General features: G+C 45.7%; 1 protein-coding gene across 1 annotated transcript; it reads right to left on the bottom strand.

Annotated features, from left to right (window-relative positions):
* Positions 1 to 3,318: 3,318 nt before the first annotated feature.
* LOC119452301 (2-Hydroxyacid oxidase 1) lies at positions 3,319 to 16,851 on the bottom strand. Its single transcript, XM_037714534.2, has 7 exons — positions 16,755 to 16,851; positions 15,316 to 15,473; positions 13,573 to 13,718; positions 10,662 to 10,753; positions 8,908 to 9,066; positions 5,721 to 5,790; positions 3,319 to 3,482 (listed from the first exon to the last, which is right to left on the bottom strand). The coding sequence occupies exons 1-7, from the start codon at positions 16,830 to 16,832 to the stop codon at positions 3,415 to 3,417; spliced, it is 771 nt and encodes a 256-aa protein (XP_037570462.2). The 5' UTR covers positions 16,833 to 16,851; the 3' UTR covers positions 3,319 to 3,414.
* Positions 16,852 to 17,055: the final 204 nt, after the last annotated feature.

The raw sequence follows: 17,055 nt of genomic DNA on the forward strand, positions 1-17,055 counted from the left end.
AGTGCACTTGAGCTATTTCATATGTATTCCGTGTGCTCCCTGCACTTACGGTGTGCATGTTTATGCTAAAAAAACGTACGAATTGTGATCAACAGATGCTTTCCTATCTAGTAACCGTTCTATTGAATTTGCATAATGTATTTTAAGAGGGTGAGATCTGTTTTTTTTTTCCCTGTGCAATCAATCTTGGAGAGCAAAATCTAAGGTACCTTTATTTTAAATTTTTCTTGCTGGATTGTTCTGTGTTGTTGCAACTTTGTGGTTATTGTTAAGTGTGTTCGTACCAGCCATGTTCTTTGTAGGGGGCGTAGACCTTCGGCCCAGCCTGTGAAAAGTTTTTTTTTGTCCTACGTTTCCATCTTGATGATGTAAATAAATGTTTCTCTCTGTCTGTATGGTTTCTCCTCGATGTTGAACTGTGGCCTTCATTCACGATTTCTTAATGTCTTAAGATAAACAGATATATATAAATCTGTCAGCAATAACAAATAACTCGTTCAGCGACGATATGTCGTAATTTACCTCCGAAATACGGCTACTTAATGATGTAAGTTAATCGCCTGCTGATCTAACATGAACTTTTCACAGGATGCCTAATGAAGTTAACTGCGTTCTTTGTTGCCTGCATCGTAACATTCATCTAGACGACCTCCCGTTAGTGCGCTTGCTTATCGTGCATTATTCAAAACTTGAGTGCGCGTGTGCTGTTGAGGATCTCCACCAAGGTAACTGTAACAAAACGCTAGAGGTTATCCTGAACCAGTCGGCGCCATTTTTTTAGTACTCCGTATTTTTTAGGTGTCAGTGAGCTAAAATATCGCGATAATCTTACCCGAGTTTTCACCACGGCACAAACATAAGCTCGTCCTTGCCTGTTATATAATCATTATAATCTGCTACCTCTCACCACCGCCCTCAGCTTATTTTCATTCAAATCGCACCACCCATGTTGAAGCTGTACATTTCGCTCTGAGGACTACGCCCATTCTACCATTTTCCATTATACCACTGCAAAACATGAAAGCCTTTCATTCCACGCTGTGTTCCATTCCAGTATCCTCAACTTCAAAACTACCACCGCACCTCTGCACAATTAATACTGTATAATAACCCACTTTTCATGTAAAACTACCGTCGCCTTTCAAAAGTTTATGAAGGTAATACCCGAGTTCACCAAAATTTAGGAATTTTCACTATCTATCACTATCAAGCAATCGCTAAGTTATGTTTTTTTGTTTCCTTTCAAACGCGGCAAACCTGATTTCAATTGGTTCAGCCGACTCCTATCGTGGATGTCAGACGTCTTTAGTGTTCTTGAGAGCTCTTCAAGGCGCACCCGACGGTTTTGTCACGCTCGCTTCTCGTGAATGAAAACAAGAAATAAATAATTAATTGATGGATTGGCTGAGCAATTGATTGATCGACTGAGGAACTGGGCCCAAGCTAGCACTTCCCCGTAAGTTTCTTTTTTTTTTCTTGGCAGCGTGGTTGCAGAAAGCCGCATAATAGTATCAGAAGTACAATAGCTGCTCCAATTAGATTTTAGGAAACTGCTCATTTAAAGATTGGCCGAGCGTAAGACGATAGGCTAGGATGAGCACAGACTCGCCACTGATGTTAACGAAACGAAAGTTCGGATGATTTATACTCTATACATGCATGCCGCGTGACTCGAGCTTTGGGCTGTACCACATTCTTGGCCCGTGGAAAAGCACCACCCGCCTCTATATGAAAGTGCTGTTGGTGCTTCTAAGGTTCACAGGCCTTAACGAAACCTCGCGAATAGGTTTATTCTGTATGCGTGTGTGTGTATGAGCTGTATGTGCGTTTATGCGATCACTGTGTATACCATATTGCACGTAAATGGCGCGACCATGATTATAACGCGAGGGGAGACTTTCGGTCTCACGGAGAAACGAAAAAAAAAAATCATTAGTCATTTCACTCTTTGAAAGTGGATGACCGACGAAGCTGTTTAGCGCACGACACAGAAGTGGCAGAGTTTTGAACAAAGGTACGAACATGTTGTCCTGATCAGTGGACATCGTGATGATAAGTACGAACACACATTCGCGTATCACCTCTGTTATTAAATCTGTCCGTCACTGAAGGCAGACATACCCCCTTAAGCAATGGCTCATACCTCCGTAAACGCGGCATCCCCATTATTGATGACACAAGTGAAATTCTACGCTGGAATGATGAGCGGTAACGTAGCCATCTCTGGAAGAAGACCACGAACGCTTGAGCAGTGGCACGAGCGCGTTCGCACGGTTGCGCCGAGGGGTTCCAACCTTTCCCCTTGGTCACCTTATCAGGCGCACACTACGTCACGCACTACGTCACACATTCACAGAGAGACATCGTTTTAGACAGAGGTGGCCGTTAAACCGAGCTCCGACACGAGCGGTGATATGCGTTTGCTTTTGTTGTTGGCTCTTTCACTCTTAGTTTTTAGGGGAGAGTATTTCCGCGCGGACGCCATAAAATCCCGGATCCTAGTCATAGAAAGCTTCGCTGTAAAAAGCACCTCCACCACTTTATCAGACCAACACCGACCAAGCTGTCAAGCGCTTTTATTCCAAAAAAGGAAACGCCCCAGCTCATGCGCGAAGTAGAACAGGGATGATGATGGCTATGTACAAATGAAAACGACGAAGTATGTTAATAGTGCTTACAATTAATACATTAAATTACAATTATAATGCCAACTATTGTCGCAAAGCACGATAAAAGGACAAGACGAGTGCATGCACAGTTTACTCCTTGTCACAGGTGACGTCTTGGACACTGTTGGCGACAACGGCGTCGTCCTCCATTTCACCATGGTTATTGGACAGGCGGCACCTCAGAAGTGCCCACTGGCCAATCCAACACTGTGAGGCCATGTTCGATTTTGTGTGTTGGAACACAGCTCTCTACGTGGTAGCGATCGCGGTGACACGTGCCTAGTGGTTTAGGTCACAGCAGTTTCGCTCACAGCAGTCACAGCGAGAAAAAATTAACTCGTTATATTCGTATCACGAACTCGAATTTAATGCAAGGCGAGTTCTAAGACCAAAAAAATTGAGAAATGGAAAAATAGGAAACGCATTATATATATGCAAATACGGTATTACCCACCGTAACTGTAGCTGTATTCCAGGCGATGAACGGGGCCTACATCTCCAGCGTATCACTAAAGTTTTCGTGTCTCTGTTTCAAGTGCAGAGTCGGCACATTGGTACTTTTTTGCAGGCTTGGGGTTGCAGCAGCTGCGACGAAGCACGAATCCAAATGAGTGGGGCTCAGTAAAAAATAATTTTTATTAACTTGCACTACAACAATTTCAACAAGGACAAGTCAACTCGCGATGGTTTGTCACAGTGCCGAGGAGTTCCGGGCAAAGACGGGATGGGACGCGCACCATATCCGTCAGAGCCTCGCGAAGCATTCCTGGCGAACCACCATGTCGGAGTGAAGTTCGCTGACGGACCGGCAACCTGCGAAATAGAAGTACAGCGAAGCATCATGGTGTGGGGAGATCAATGCAGCGTTACAAAATTGTGACCAACGGAAAGCCAGTGTGTTGACGTTTCGTTTGAATATGGCGTTTATCTAGTATACAGATTTGACGGGAGGGTCTTGCGAAACCGATAGAGGGCGCGAGGGGAGAGACGGGAGTTGGTTTGAGGAATGAGGAAGAATACACTACACTCCATATCCCAAGTCGCACGCAGCGCTGTAGAAGCTGCGGGACTCCTTAGCCAATTTCCTAGGAAGGTCGAATGCCCCTCGAGATGTACTCATCCGCGTCGCATCGTTTGCTCACCGCCACAGTAAGCAGTATAAAATGTGCGTGCACAAGGGTCCTAACTTGTCACATATCGCTTTAACGTATTGTGCACCAAGAAAAAAAAAATTTTTCAAATCCCACCGACAGTCAGACGGTTACGCCCAAACCTATATTCCGCTGCGCAAGGATATTGCGTCTGTACGCTTCATATCATCGGCAGTGCTGCAAACGACTTGCAGGATAGGCGCGCTGTATACACTCGGCACCTTGGTTCAATGTCAATAAAGAATAATGTCTGTAGCTCTCCGATCTAGTGACTCTACTTTTATATACCACCTATCTCACTTTGCTGAAAACATATATGTAAGTTACCAATATTCTCGTTATTCTCGTTAATTTTCCCATAAATATAGTCGCTAGATCTCGTTTACTTGCGTTGTCAAGCTTCTCCTGGGAGGAGGGGGTTAATAGTCGTTGTTGGGTAGTGTTAGGATGCCCCCCCCCCCCCCCCCCCCCCCGTGGCACTTATTATGAAATGGTGGCGGTCATGTTCAGGAACCAGTGACTTGAATTAGCTTTCAGTTGAGAGAACATGGTCTTGAGGTCTCTTGAAGGTTTGCTGCAATGAACTTTTAGTATACGTGTTACCTTATCAGCATATCAGTGCACTCACTAACACCGAGAGCAAGGTCGATAAGGACGGAATTAGTAATTTAATTTATCACACAAAATGATAAATTGTGACCAGAGTTATTTGACCATGGTTTTGCTGCGATAGGAGATAAAGAAGTATTTCGTTTCGACGTCGAAAAGTTTATGGAGAACGCCGTATAATGCAGGGATGCAGAGTAATATTCTGCCGCCTCGGGTCCAACAACATGCAATGAAATTGAGCATGTTTGAGTTTCTGCACTCTCTCTAATCAGGACACCGCTGTCAGGGATCGTTATCAAACGCGCGACGTTGGGCGCGGAAGCTGAACGCGACAGGCAATGTGCCCACGCATTATGCAACCGACTGTTACAATTAAAGAAGATCACCGACCGTTACGATTAAACAAGATACCATAGTTAAAGAAAACGATCGGAATAGTCATTGTATTTTTCAATGCTGAGGCATTATTAGGCGCAAAATAAAAACACAGAGAACAACAAGAAAGAGATAGGGCATAGCACTGACATTTTATATCGGTACATCAGGCAACAAAACACACATGAAAAATGCAAATAATACGAATTATATCCTAGACAAAAGCAAAGATGGCGTTCGCTTCATTTAACTGTCGTGGAACATACGAAATGCATGCGTCTCGTCATCCACGACAACGACTGCACTGAGCATACTCCTGTGGCCACTTGGTTATTGTGGCGACCAGTTTCCTTGTTTTGGGCAAAACTGTTTGATATAAACACATTTTAATTACGTATCTATAGTCAGTTGGTCACACCCAGCGAAAGCGCCCAATGGCGCATTTTTTATCACCATCAAGTTGTCTCATCAGACAATGTTATGAAAGGTCCGAAGTCGAGCTTTTTTCGTGAATCTTCGCTTTGCACGTATTCTCTGCTTTCTTGTTACTTCCCGTTACTGCAGAATATTGAATACTAATTCCGCAAATACGAGATCGAATCATGTCAAAAAGTGCGTCAAGTAGGGACTGCCTTCCATACTCCTCGCATTTTATAGTTAATTAATAAATAACTTCTGCTACATGTCGAAAAGAGCCGCGCTGCTTTGCACTTTTTGCAGCCATTGTAATTTTTGACAATGCTTGATGGGCCAGCCGTTCGGCACATCACTGTCACTGTTAGTAATAGCATTCCCTGAGCCTACGACGTTATACGATGCGACTGACTGGTGTCCTTGTCGTCGGTTCTAACAGAACAGGCTTTACACGTCACCAAAACGAACACACGCACAACATTGACGGCGACAGGCAACTTACCCATTAGAGCCATGGCGCGATCAACCTCCGACCTCAGAATCTCGAGTACTTTGGTCACTCCTTCTTGGCCCTGTTCGTGAAAAAGATCATACGCCATTCCACTGCTGTGAAGGTGTATTACCTGCGAAGCAGTTTAGTAAACGGCATAGAGGAGACACAGAATTCAGATCAAAGGTATATATGAGGGAATTTTATTTCTCTTGAGCGCTGACGGTGGTCATCCCGAAGAAACACACACGCGCACACACTTTTGTAGTGATAGGCGGTCTTGGAAGACAACCGCCTGCTCGGGGAGCCGGAGGAAATGAGACACGCCCGACGAGACCGCCACCCCGGGAGAGCGGAAGGAAACTAGGCACGCAAGCGCTTGGAACGACGACAAAAAGAGGGCAGTGCGAGCATACAGATGGCCGATGCGGGCCGCAGAGCGGCAAATCTTTGATAAACCCTCATTATCTACCTGATAGTCTACTGATCTTGAAAATGGTGCCTATTGATAACTAATCTACTGAAAATGATTATCCAAGTGATGAGGCGTATAAGCTTTTGCACAGAATGAAGCGATTTTGCATCAAATTCGGGAGACGAGTTTTTGCACACGCAGATTAGTTGACGGACACAAAAAATCCATGGAACTCTAGCTATAGACAGCTTCGCTGTAATTAACCCGACGTCAAGAAAAGTGAACGCAGTAGCTCTCCGCCTCTCGTTTTCTTCATCAGCGCAACAACATGAGAGAAACTATGTGCAGTTCAGCGTTATTATACACAGACTAATCATGATTGCACAAGTCATGTGCTGGCTCTATGCTATGCATGATATGTACAGTCTTTTTCAAGACTACAATGGCTACGCTGCTTGCGACGGACTGGCTGAAGACAGGCTGTGTTAAGGGAGTCACCGTGGTATGTCACAAGGGCCAACACCCTGCTGGGTATTGAACATAGCACTGGCACTCGCCATCCAGAGCTCGGAACCGTCAGGAACGCCATGGGAACAGTACGTACGACATGAGCCGACCAACGGAAAAGTCTGCATAATTTTGAGAAAGGCTGTACAAATTTGTAACTGTTTGCCATGTATTTAAAGGCAACCTTTCTTTTACGAACCCTCATGAATTTTCCTGACTGTGGCTGCTTGGCATTGCTGCTGCCTTGCCGATTGGTTGACACTTGAAAGTAATCGAATTACGTGCGCCCCACGGTGGGATCGAATCATCTCATCATCATCAGCAGCAGCAAGGAGGCGAACCAGACGAGCGTTCGGTTTGCTACCCTATGCACTGGGGGTAAGGGAAAGTGGGAGTGCACGTGGTGTGATACACAGGGACATTGTAAGCGGTCTCTTAAACCGGTGCACTTTAAGCATTGTACTAGTGCAAGAATCGCTTTTTGGCGCCAGTGACGGGTGTATAACCACGGTCCGAGTATCTTTTACTCGGGATAACGTTCTCTAGTTCAGCCAGCTTAAAGTTGTCTGTCCTGGGAATGAGGCGTTGTACGTCATAGCGAGGACAGGTACACAATAGGTGCTTGATGGTTTCCTCGCACCTACAGGAGTCGCACATGGGGCTCTCGGCCATTCCCACACAGTAGGAGTAAGTGTTCGTGTATGCCACTCCCAACCACAAGCGGCACAGCAAGGTTGCTTCGCCGCGGGAGAGGCTAGATGGCAGTTGTAGCCGTAGCAACGGGCCCAACTTATGCAACCAGCAATTGAAGGCACTTGAACTCCAGAAAACTTGTGGTATAACGCAGGTTACACAATAAAGACATGGCATGACTTTGGCAGTCATCTTCGATGGCATCTGTCAAACCTTTCTACTTGTTTAGTGCTACTACTTCCTATCTGGGATTTTTATTGCGATAGCAATAATATGGACACTTCAACCGGATTTCTGCCGTCGCCGTCGCCGTGAGGTTCCCTATAGATAAAATCTTCGCCGCGCGCCGTATGCCCGAGTGGAGTGGAAGCGTGCGGGGACGCGCGCTATCACGGAGAGCGAACGCACTCAATCTCCCACGCGCAAGCAAGGAAGCGGGAAGCCAGCGCCGGGGGGAGCGGAGGGGGGGGGGGGGCGCACTTCCTCTCTGCCAACAACCGCGCTCGTTGCTCGCTCGCACCGTCGCTTATCTCCACACGGCTCTGACCTTTATGCGCCATGCATTCGCCGCTCAGTTTCCGTTGAAGCGATTCGCCCGTTGGTGCGGCGTATGCGCTTGCTGCCAGCGTTTTGACAGTCGTTGTCTGCAGTCATTCAGTGTGATCTATTCATGTTTGTGCGCGCTCACACCACGCTTGTTCAATCGGTTAGTAATAGTCGGGCCACATTTTCCAACGCACGCTACACATGCAATGCTGCCCGGGTCGGCAGTGCCGCGCTACAGGTGTGTCCCTTCGCACGCGCTGCCCACGGGAAGCGCTTCTCATCAACACCACCGTTTCACACGCGCCTTCTCGTGGCCATCGAGTCTCTCTTCATGTCGGTCTACTTACGCCGCAGCACACCTGCTACTTAATCAGCTCATGTTTACTAAAATTCATATTGCTACCAAAGCCGCTCACCTTACTTCGTATGACATTGCTGTGTTGCTATCGCATTCATTGCTTCGCCCTTAGGGCGAAACTGTGACATTTTTTAATGCCGAAGCATTATATGCCCCATTACGCGAAAACAAACCGGTGTCGTCGGCGGCGCGACCGAGCGATGGTACCAAAAATGGCCGACGGCGCAAAGTGTAAAAACACGTCAAGAATGCTCGAATTGACGTCAAATTTCTCAAGGAGGTTCCTGTAAACAAAGTAAATTATTGGCGTTGAAAAGAAAATTTGGCACATTTCAGTCTGGGTGAGAATTGAACCCGGGCCTCCGGGTTGCGAAACCGCTTCTCCGACGCCAGGGCGGCTCTTTGGTTCTGTCTGATTAGAGGCGTTCCCAGTGCGTGCGTGATTGCGCACGTCACGTCGAAATCGTCTGGCTGACTAAAGGTTTCACCAAAAGGACTATAATGATTTCGCATTCCCACACGTAAGCAGCCTTCAGTGTCCCTGCCGATTTTTTTTTTTTTTTCTGAACTACTGCGCTTTGTTTTCGAGAAATCCCATTGGGCTTCCCACGTGGCTTCCATGGTGACTTACTTCACGGGATGGCGTTACGCACAGGTGGATGTGATCCTAAGTAACTTACGTTATAGGCGAGGCCAAAGATGGCCGGCCTTCCGACGAACACCGCACGTGCGCCCAGTGCGAGCGCCTTGACCACGTCTGTGCCCAGACGCACTCCGCCGTCCAGGTAGACCTCGCACCGATGACCCACGGCTCGAACAATGTCGGACAGCACCTCGATCTGGAGATGGGAATGCGCAACCGAAGGCACTTCGTCTTGAAAAGGTGAATAGTCGTTGCAACAAGCAACGATACATTTTGACCCCGTGCAGATCAGTCTACAATGCTCCTCATTCAGACGATACAGTCTTCTTCAGAATTCGCCTACGTTGCTTTGAAAGTACTAGGAAGAAGCATATATGCGTGCTGTTTCACTGTGCACTGAAATGTGACTGCCTAATGCAGTGAGCAGTAACACTGTATGTGGCTTGGATCGGAGGTAATTCTGCGTCAACGGGGGTAATGTGGAATGACCGAACTCTCTCGCTACGATACGAATTTGCCTTTCGATTGTAAAGTCCTGTGTACTACGCAAGCGTACGTCGTTCCCGTAGGCATGGTGCTTTTGTTTTATTTATTTTACTTTTGATTTACTTACTTCACATTTCTTATGTCACATTTTATTTTGAACTACACAGTTCCGATCGGCAATCTCCCAAAGTATATAAGCTACGTGCTACTGCCTCAAAAGGTTGAAGTACTCATGTTTATGTCGACGTTCTTCTGCGTGAACTGATCGAAACAAAGAGAGATGAAATTAATGTCGGAACAGTGGCGCACCGGCGGGGGGGGGGGGGGGGGAATTCGGGGGTTGTAACCCCCCCCCCCTGAGGCCGACTTAACCCCCCCTTTTGTTTAACCCCTTTGCTTTTCTTACGCATTTGAGTACTGCAACTAAGATGTAAGACGCGCAATCGTCTGCGCACTCGCAAAAAGTGCATTTTGGACAATTTCCCGTGAAGAAATCGAAATTAGTGCTGTTTAGATGGTATTGGCAAACTGTCAACCCCCCCCCCCCTGGCAGAGATCCTGGGTGCGCTACTGGGTCGGAACGATCGATGGACTGTGTCTGCTGAGTGACGGACAAATTCTCGTGAACAATACAGCTCAATGCCAAAGCTGCAGGCTTTTCTTTGATGATGTGCGTTGGACCTGTGCAATTTTTTCCTGATTATAAATTGCCGGAAATCCACCAAATAATAGTAATAAAAATAATAATCATAAGAAGAATATTAAACTGATGTTGTTAATATATTATTAATAATAATGATAACATTATTATTGGTATTTTTAATCATTGTTTTGTTTTACTGATATTCCCCTGCCGTTTTTTTATTTGTTTTTATTTATGTACACGTGTGCCAGCACTTAAACCTCATAGTTGTTCCTGGGCACGATAAATAACTGATTGATAGAAATGATTACTGATTAAGTGTATACAGTACGCACTGGCGATATGAACCAGAAACATCACATCTTAGATCCGTCACCGAATTGGTCACGTCGCGCATACTTGTTTCAATTAAATTTCGTGGTTTCACTCGCCTACGGTATCGGTTCCTGTTAAACTGTCGTTCGATTGTGACAAGTGGCATGGGGAGTCATCTTGCAAGGCACTTTCAGCCCGTTTTTGTGCGCCACCGATGGCGCGGTTAAGATACAAAGAGAGAGAGAAAGAGAAATAAATATTGCACTTAATGTTTGCATTTACTTTGTACATATTCCCGGTAAGGTACGGTAAGGTAAGGTGTCGCGCGCCCGAGCGCCGTGACTCACGGTCGCTGGAACTCCGTCAAGCTGCCGGCCTCCGTGATTGGACACAAGGATCGCCGAAGCTCCGTGATCCGCGGCTTGAACGGCCGCCTCCGCTTTGGATAGCGACGAATGGCAAAATACAGCGTGCAATAGAATAATAGTAACTTATTACTCGATGAAAACACAGGATACAATGTGCAGGCCTGTCAAGGCCACATTGAGTTTGACTGGCCTAGCCTTTAGCCTAGCCTGGCAGGTAGTTTACGGTCGAACCAGATGCACGAAGAAGAAATGCAGCAAACATGTTTCAAGGCGCTAGACTATATGTTACCAAAACTGGAATTTTGTGCTTGATAAAATTAAAAAAAAAGAAATGTCTAGAAAGGTAATCGGCAAATAAGCTTGGCAGGCTTTACTGATAGGTAATCAGCGTAATGCAATATATCTCACTACAGAAATAAACAGACAGTTGTGAAAAGACGCGAAAATACATACGCTTGCAGCGTAATAGATGTTCGCAAGTATAAAAGGAGGAATAAAAAAAATTAAGAATATACCGAGGAGCAGATATCGCTTACGTACTGTAGAAGGTCTGAGTTCTTAAATTGAGAGCTTTCCTTTATTATTCTCCCCACTTTGAGGTTTGTCAGTTTCCGGTCGTTTATGGTCAACTTAGGACACTAAATAAATGTCACTAGTTGCCACTAGTAATAACATAAATGAATAAAATAATTCTGATGGTCGATTTCGAACCCTGGCCTCCCAGCGCAAAGCTCGATCCTCTAATCATTAAACCATGGACATTTTTTTCCTACATTGTATTTATCGTAAATGCGAACTGCTTTATGCGAGAACTATACAAGCACTAGTCAAAATATAATACACTGACAGGCTTGACCAAGACCTATAAAGCACAATGCGTACGAGCGCAGAAAACTTCAATCATTTTTTCACTTAAATGAGTGGCAACGGCAGGCAACTGATCAAGAGGTGATACCGGCCATTGCGGTTGAAACTCTGTCAGGTCGTGCATATGTCATTCAAGTGGTTAATCATTTGAGAAAACTGAGATTACAGGCTGAATAAAAGTACCGTTTTCGTTGCAAAGTACACCATGGTGGCTAGTGGCCACGTTCATCATTGATATCTGCAGCGCGTCTTTTGTCGTGATGCGCAAGCTGTTTTACAAAGGTATCAACCCAAGGTCGTTCTGCCGGGAAACACAGCACCGCGCGTAGTCTTTGCCATAGAGTTAACTTGCGTGATTCATGTATATAGGACCACTTTCAAAGTGTATGCCTATAGGCATTTCTCGTTCACTGACGCTGTGTAACTATTGAGATGGCAGGCACACGCAGAGCAAGCGGACCTGGGAAGTACTATAACCTGATATTTCTTAACGGGTTCTGGAAACACGCGACTCCGGCTTTGTAAATTTTAATAGCGATCAAATTTGCTGTAAACGAGTCAATTGCGAAAGTTAATCTGCGTAGCCTTTCCCGCTTTTTTCATGTAGGTCTACGCTGACAGGACCGCAAAATCTGCGTCATTGTCGGACGTTGCGAGCTTTCACCCTGTAGACCTGAGTGCCTCGGCCACTTTTACGGTTTTGATGCGGTGGTTCGTGCCATGTTGCGCGGACCGCAAGGCGTCAACGCAGTCCAGGATGCACCGTTGACCGTTCGCTGTCTTTAGACGATACTGTGCTTGTTAGTCGGTGAAATTTAGCATTGTCAAACTTCGGATGAATGACATACTTGGGTCCCAGTTTCAGGACGTCAAGCGCCTCTCGTGGAACGACAGGAATTTCGATGGCGGTAATGCCCCCCTTCTCGGCCACCAAGCTTCTGCCTAAAGAAGCCAATGTGACCTGCTCAGCTGCCTTCAACCTACTGCGAAGCGGGAGGGGTGGTGACTCGAGGGACTCCCACTTGCGAAGGTTTCAGACTCTGTGGTCTGAAGATTTACATGATGTGGTTGGTGGTGGCACTTGGTCGCATTTCACAGCCGCTTTAGCTGACGGCTGTGGGGCTCCGTTCGTCGCCGAAATTCGCCACGCGTCTTTTGTCGAGATGAACCATTCCGTCATGCCGACTCTCGATCGGTAGCTTCGATTTGACGGACTCCTGCAGTGCGTGGGATCTGCGTGATTTTAAAGCGAATGGTCGGAGGAGCGTCTCTCTTACGTGCAGTAAATGAGGGCGCGCTTGTGGCTTTTGCCGGGTACAAAGAAGTGTAGCGCTGAACGTCGTGCCAATGCAACATTCCGCACTCCGTCCGCATGAATCTGCGTCGCACGATCTGTTGCACAATCGGCTTCCGCAGAGTGCAACCTGTCGCCCTATTTTGAGCTTTCACTCACTGGAGAGATTGCCCGCTGGCTTAATTCACCGATGAGATTCCGGAGAAAGTGATATTCCCGGAAGTGATCGACCGAGAACAGCGCTCTTTGATTTAACGCTCTGCGGATCCATATCTTTTGTACGGAAATTTGTGGCTAAAATGACTATTTTTTACAAGGAGCGCTTTTCGGAACCACTGAAAACTCTCTTCGCTGCTCGAGACACTCGTTGATGCCTGTAAAATGACTTTCCTTCTTTGCTGCTCCATTAGGAGTTAGCTATGCAACCTTCGTTGCGAGTCTATCTAGATATGCGTAAGTTAACTATCGTTATTCCTTGTACATAATGTAAATAAACTTTTTTCTAAACAGTAAGTTTTACCCGTGTGATTCGGCAAGGATGTCAATTACTGCGTCCATCCTTTTCATCCTGTGTCTCGATCCCCTCGTGCAACAAATCGTCAATGTCGAGACATACGCGGTTTCACATTTCCTGGCTTCGCGGTCACATAAATTTTGACGTCGTACACAGACGACGTTTCTCTTTTTCTGCTTAATACAAGTAATACATTTTTTGTAACACTCTCTTACCTGTCAGGACCCCCTTGACGACGATGGGTAAGCTGCATATGCTTTTCAGCCAAGCCAAATCTTGCCATGTCAGACCCGGATCCAGGAACGTTTGGGCGAGTGACTTGCCGCCTTGTTTGGCATCGTCGTCGTCAAAATTGGCTGCCCTTCTCGCCAACAACAAAAAAAGTGTTTAATGCTCAAACTACAATCAACACCCTAGTTTGCCAGCAATGTTAAATACTTGACACTCATACGCGAAGTCAGTAACGTTGAGGCGGTATGCACAGAATAGACCACGTAAATGGTCTATTTCGTTGGTCTCAAGGTCACTGCTGCCAATTAGCAGCGCTCACTCATTATAAAATTTCATCAACATCCATCCTACCATCAATATTTGATAGTACGATTCCACAACTATCTTTTGTTTTATTGCGGAAACCAGCAGTAGTGACATGGCAAGTTTAGCTGGAGGACCTGAAAGCGTGGCAGACACGTCGGAAATCAATGGTTCGCTTATAGGAAAAGTATAGTATCCATCGAAAAAGAAAAGTATAGGCCAAGCAACTCTAATGTCAACCCCACGGGTGGTTTTGGTAGAGATATATCATTGCGAAAACGTGTGTGTGTCCTTATTGGATGCCGGAGTTATGGAGCACATTTCTTTTTTTTTAAGCAAGGGGACAACAGTTATTTGCCTGCCACTGCTGTGTTCGACACGACTATTCCCAATCGAAGTATTCTCAAATGTGACTAACCCACTTTCTTCATTTGGCCGGTACGCTAAAATCAAACATGACACGACAATATTCGCGCAAAACAAACATCTAACTTGAACTTAAGCGGAACGGCGTGTTGATTACCCGTGTAGGTATTCAGGTTTGCTTGACATTGACGTTCGGCGAGAACGATAAGGTTAAGCCCGGAGCGGATCTTGTGCCTACTCTTTTAGAGCTTAGCGCCGGTAAGTTATTTGTCACAATGCCTGTAGTGAAATAGCTCAGACTTGCTGTTCAACTGCTTTCTTCACGTTATAAATAATAACAACGTCTTGTGAATGGTTCAACACATCCCGAAGACAGTGCTCTCTGACTGTTACCATCCTTCTAGGTCTTTGTCCTTCGTCCAACAATGAGCGCATGCGCAAAATTCAACATGAACACCTATACCAACTCGCTCAGCTTTTCACTTAACCCCTTCAGTAACGAATTATGATCGACTGTCGATAAATGTATGACATTTTCATAATTTTATGCCAAGGTGCTGCAGACTCCATTAAGAGCAAGTCAAGGTGGTAGTATATATGACTCTTCCTGCATTTTATGATGAGTCACCATAATTACAGAGTGATTATAAGTATCTAATTATCGTGCACTCAGTAATGATACGTTTATTCACAAAAAAATAACTGGATCACTAGCGCGAATTACTTGCACAAGTTAATTATTGGTTGCAAGCATTACCAGAAAGAAAAAAAAATATTTCGCAAATTGCTACAGAAACGTCGCACGCCACGCCTGCCGTCAAACACTGTATAGTGCCTTCTCTAAAGCGATCTTCGGTAACGATAGATTTCTCTCGGAAGTAAAATGAAAGTACACGAGGTGATCAATACGTTCAATTTACCGTAAGCTTAGTTTTTGCCGTCTTTTCCTTGCCACAACTGCAAAGAAATGGTAAAAGTAAGTCACGTCCACTAATGTGTACACCGCGACTGAAGGGTTTAATGCGAAATTAGCAATCTGCTGCGACGGAACGTTGTACCTTAGCTTGTCCGAGTACTGCTTGAGGTACTCCCCGAAAGTTCCAGATTTGGTTCCGCCCACAGGTGCATCTAACGTGCAGCACAGAGCTTTATATCCCGCCTGCTGTGCGCGGGCCACCAGCCGTTCGGTAGCCGTCCGGTCCGGGTGAATGAACACCTGTCAGGAAAGCACGCTCTAACAAATGATGCAGCCTGCAGCACTTGTCTGCACCTGTGTGAGAACTTCGTATTCAGACTACACAAAGACATTTGCAGGTGGTATTTTTTTTTTCTTCTCTTTTGCTTTCTCGATGATAATTCCGCTGAAACGACATTCTAGTGGACAGTCGTAAGACGACACGAGTAACAATACCATCGAAACCGGATATATCGAATCTGAAAAGGATCACAAAAAAAGTTCGATATGTAGGTAATTCGATATATAAAATAATAGGTCTTGAGGCAAACGGCGGCTTTACCTATTGGCGCATCCCAGGGCTGCTAAGTTACTGCACGCAACTCGGAAAAAAGAAAGCAAACACAGTTTATTTACCTCCTAAAAATTGCTGGATCACTTTCAACTTCATTGCAAAGTCGAAGTTGATTATTTTCTCTACTCTTGCAGCGGCCATCGCTTGCGGGAAATGAACTCACGAATAGGCACTCGACTCCCACGACGACGTCACGAAAATCGGGAAGAAGGAATGTTGACGTTCGAGGTAGCACGCGGGCTAGCCGAATAGTTCGGCGGGGCTCAACTGACTGCACACACGAAAGCTTACACGGCTCAAAAGACTGCACATTCGCTTCTCCGCCTCCAGGTGCCAGAAGACCTCAATGTGCCCAAAGAAGTGCACTTTGAGGTCTTCAGCGTGGCGCCGCGTTCGATATATCGAATGTGCTGGCGAACGGGCGTTCTATATGTGCTTTCACCAGCCCTATACATTTGCATGGAATTTTCTAGGGGATTTTACAGCTGTTCAATATAGACACTAATTCGTTATATGTGGGTTCGATATATCCGGGTTCGACTGTATTTGATGCAGCCGCGACTCTTTGCATGCGATAGCAAGTTCTAATTTTGATAAAGATTGAAGGAAAGGCGGCGAGGTTCACCAGACTTGTGTACACTAGGCTATCTTGCACATGGACAACGTGGTCGAAAGATTGAATAAGAAAGACAAGAAGCAAGAATTTACACGATTCGCGAGCAATATAGCAGGCGTAATGCGTCCATAGTCGGAAACGCGGGTCCTTTACCGTCAACCCCTTTCAATACACATATGCATCTCTTACGTGGCACGATAACACCCTTTAGCTCCGTCTTTTCCAACGTGCTTGGGTTAATACACCAAAGCTCCCTTTTTACATTGCAGTATAGTGGAATATCATCTACAGTATAAGTTTCTTATAGTTATGTTTTTTCTTTAATATTGAGCACATCTGACCTGAGCCTCACCTGGAACCAAAGCAGGGCGCTAGGTGCGGCGTTTCTGACGTCTTCCAAAGAAGTGGTGCTGAACATGCTGAGAATCATCACCGTTCCAGCAGCTTCCGCGGCTGCACAAGCCGTAATAGAAATTACCACAGAATTGCGTAAACATTAATAAACGGCACATCTGATGAACAACGCAAAGCCTCTCTTTATCTGAATTATATCATTATAGCTTCCTTATTTTTCATTCGTTATTTAAAATTGTGGTGACGAAGGTGAGCGCCTTTACGCTCGAACTTCTGGCTCGTGGAATCGCTTCGTAAGA

Source organism: Dermacentor silvarum, chromosome 5 (genome assembly GCF_013339745.2).
Source record: "Dermacentor silvarum isolate Dsil-2018 chromosome 5, BIME_Dsil_1.4, whole genome shotgun sequence".
In the NCBI taxonomy this organism is placed as follows: domain Eukaryota; kingdom Metazoa; phylum Arthropoda; class Arachnida; order Ixodida; family Ixodidae; genus Dermacentor; species Dermacentor silvarum.

Coding starts and splice junctions, on each gene's coding strand:
- LOC119452301 (XM_037714534.2), bottom strand. CDS start 16,832: ATGATTCTCAGCATGTTCAGCACCACTTCTTTGGAAGACGTCAGAAAC. Junction 13,719..15,315: donor CAGTACTCGGACAAGCTAAG/GTACAACGTTCC, acceptor GTTGGCGAGAAG/GGCAGCCAATTTTGACGACG. Junction 5,791..8,907: donor TCTTTGGCCTCGCCTATAAC/GTAAGTTACTTA, acceptor TTTCACGAACAG/GGCCAAGAAGGAGTGACCAA.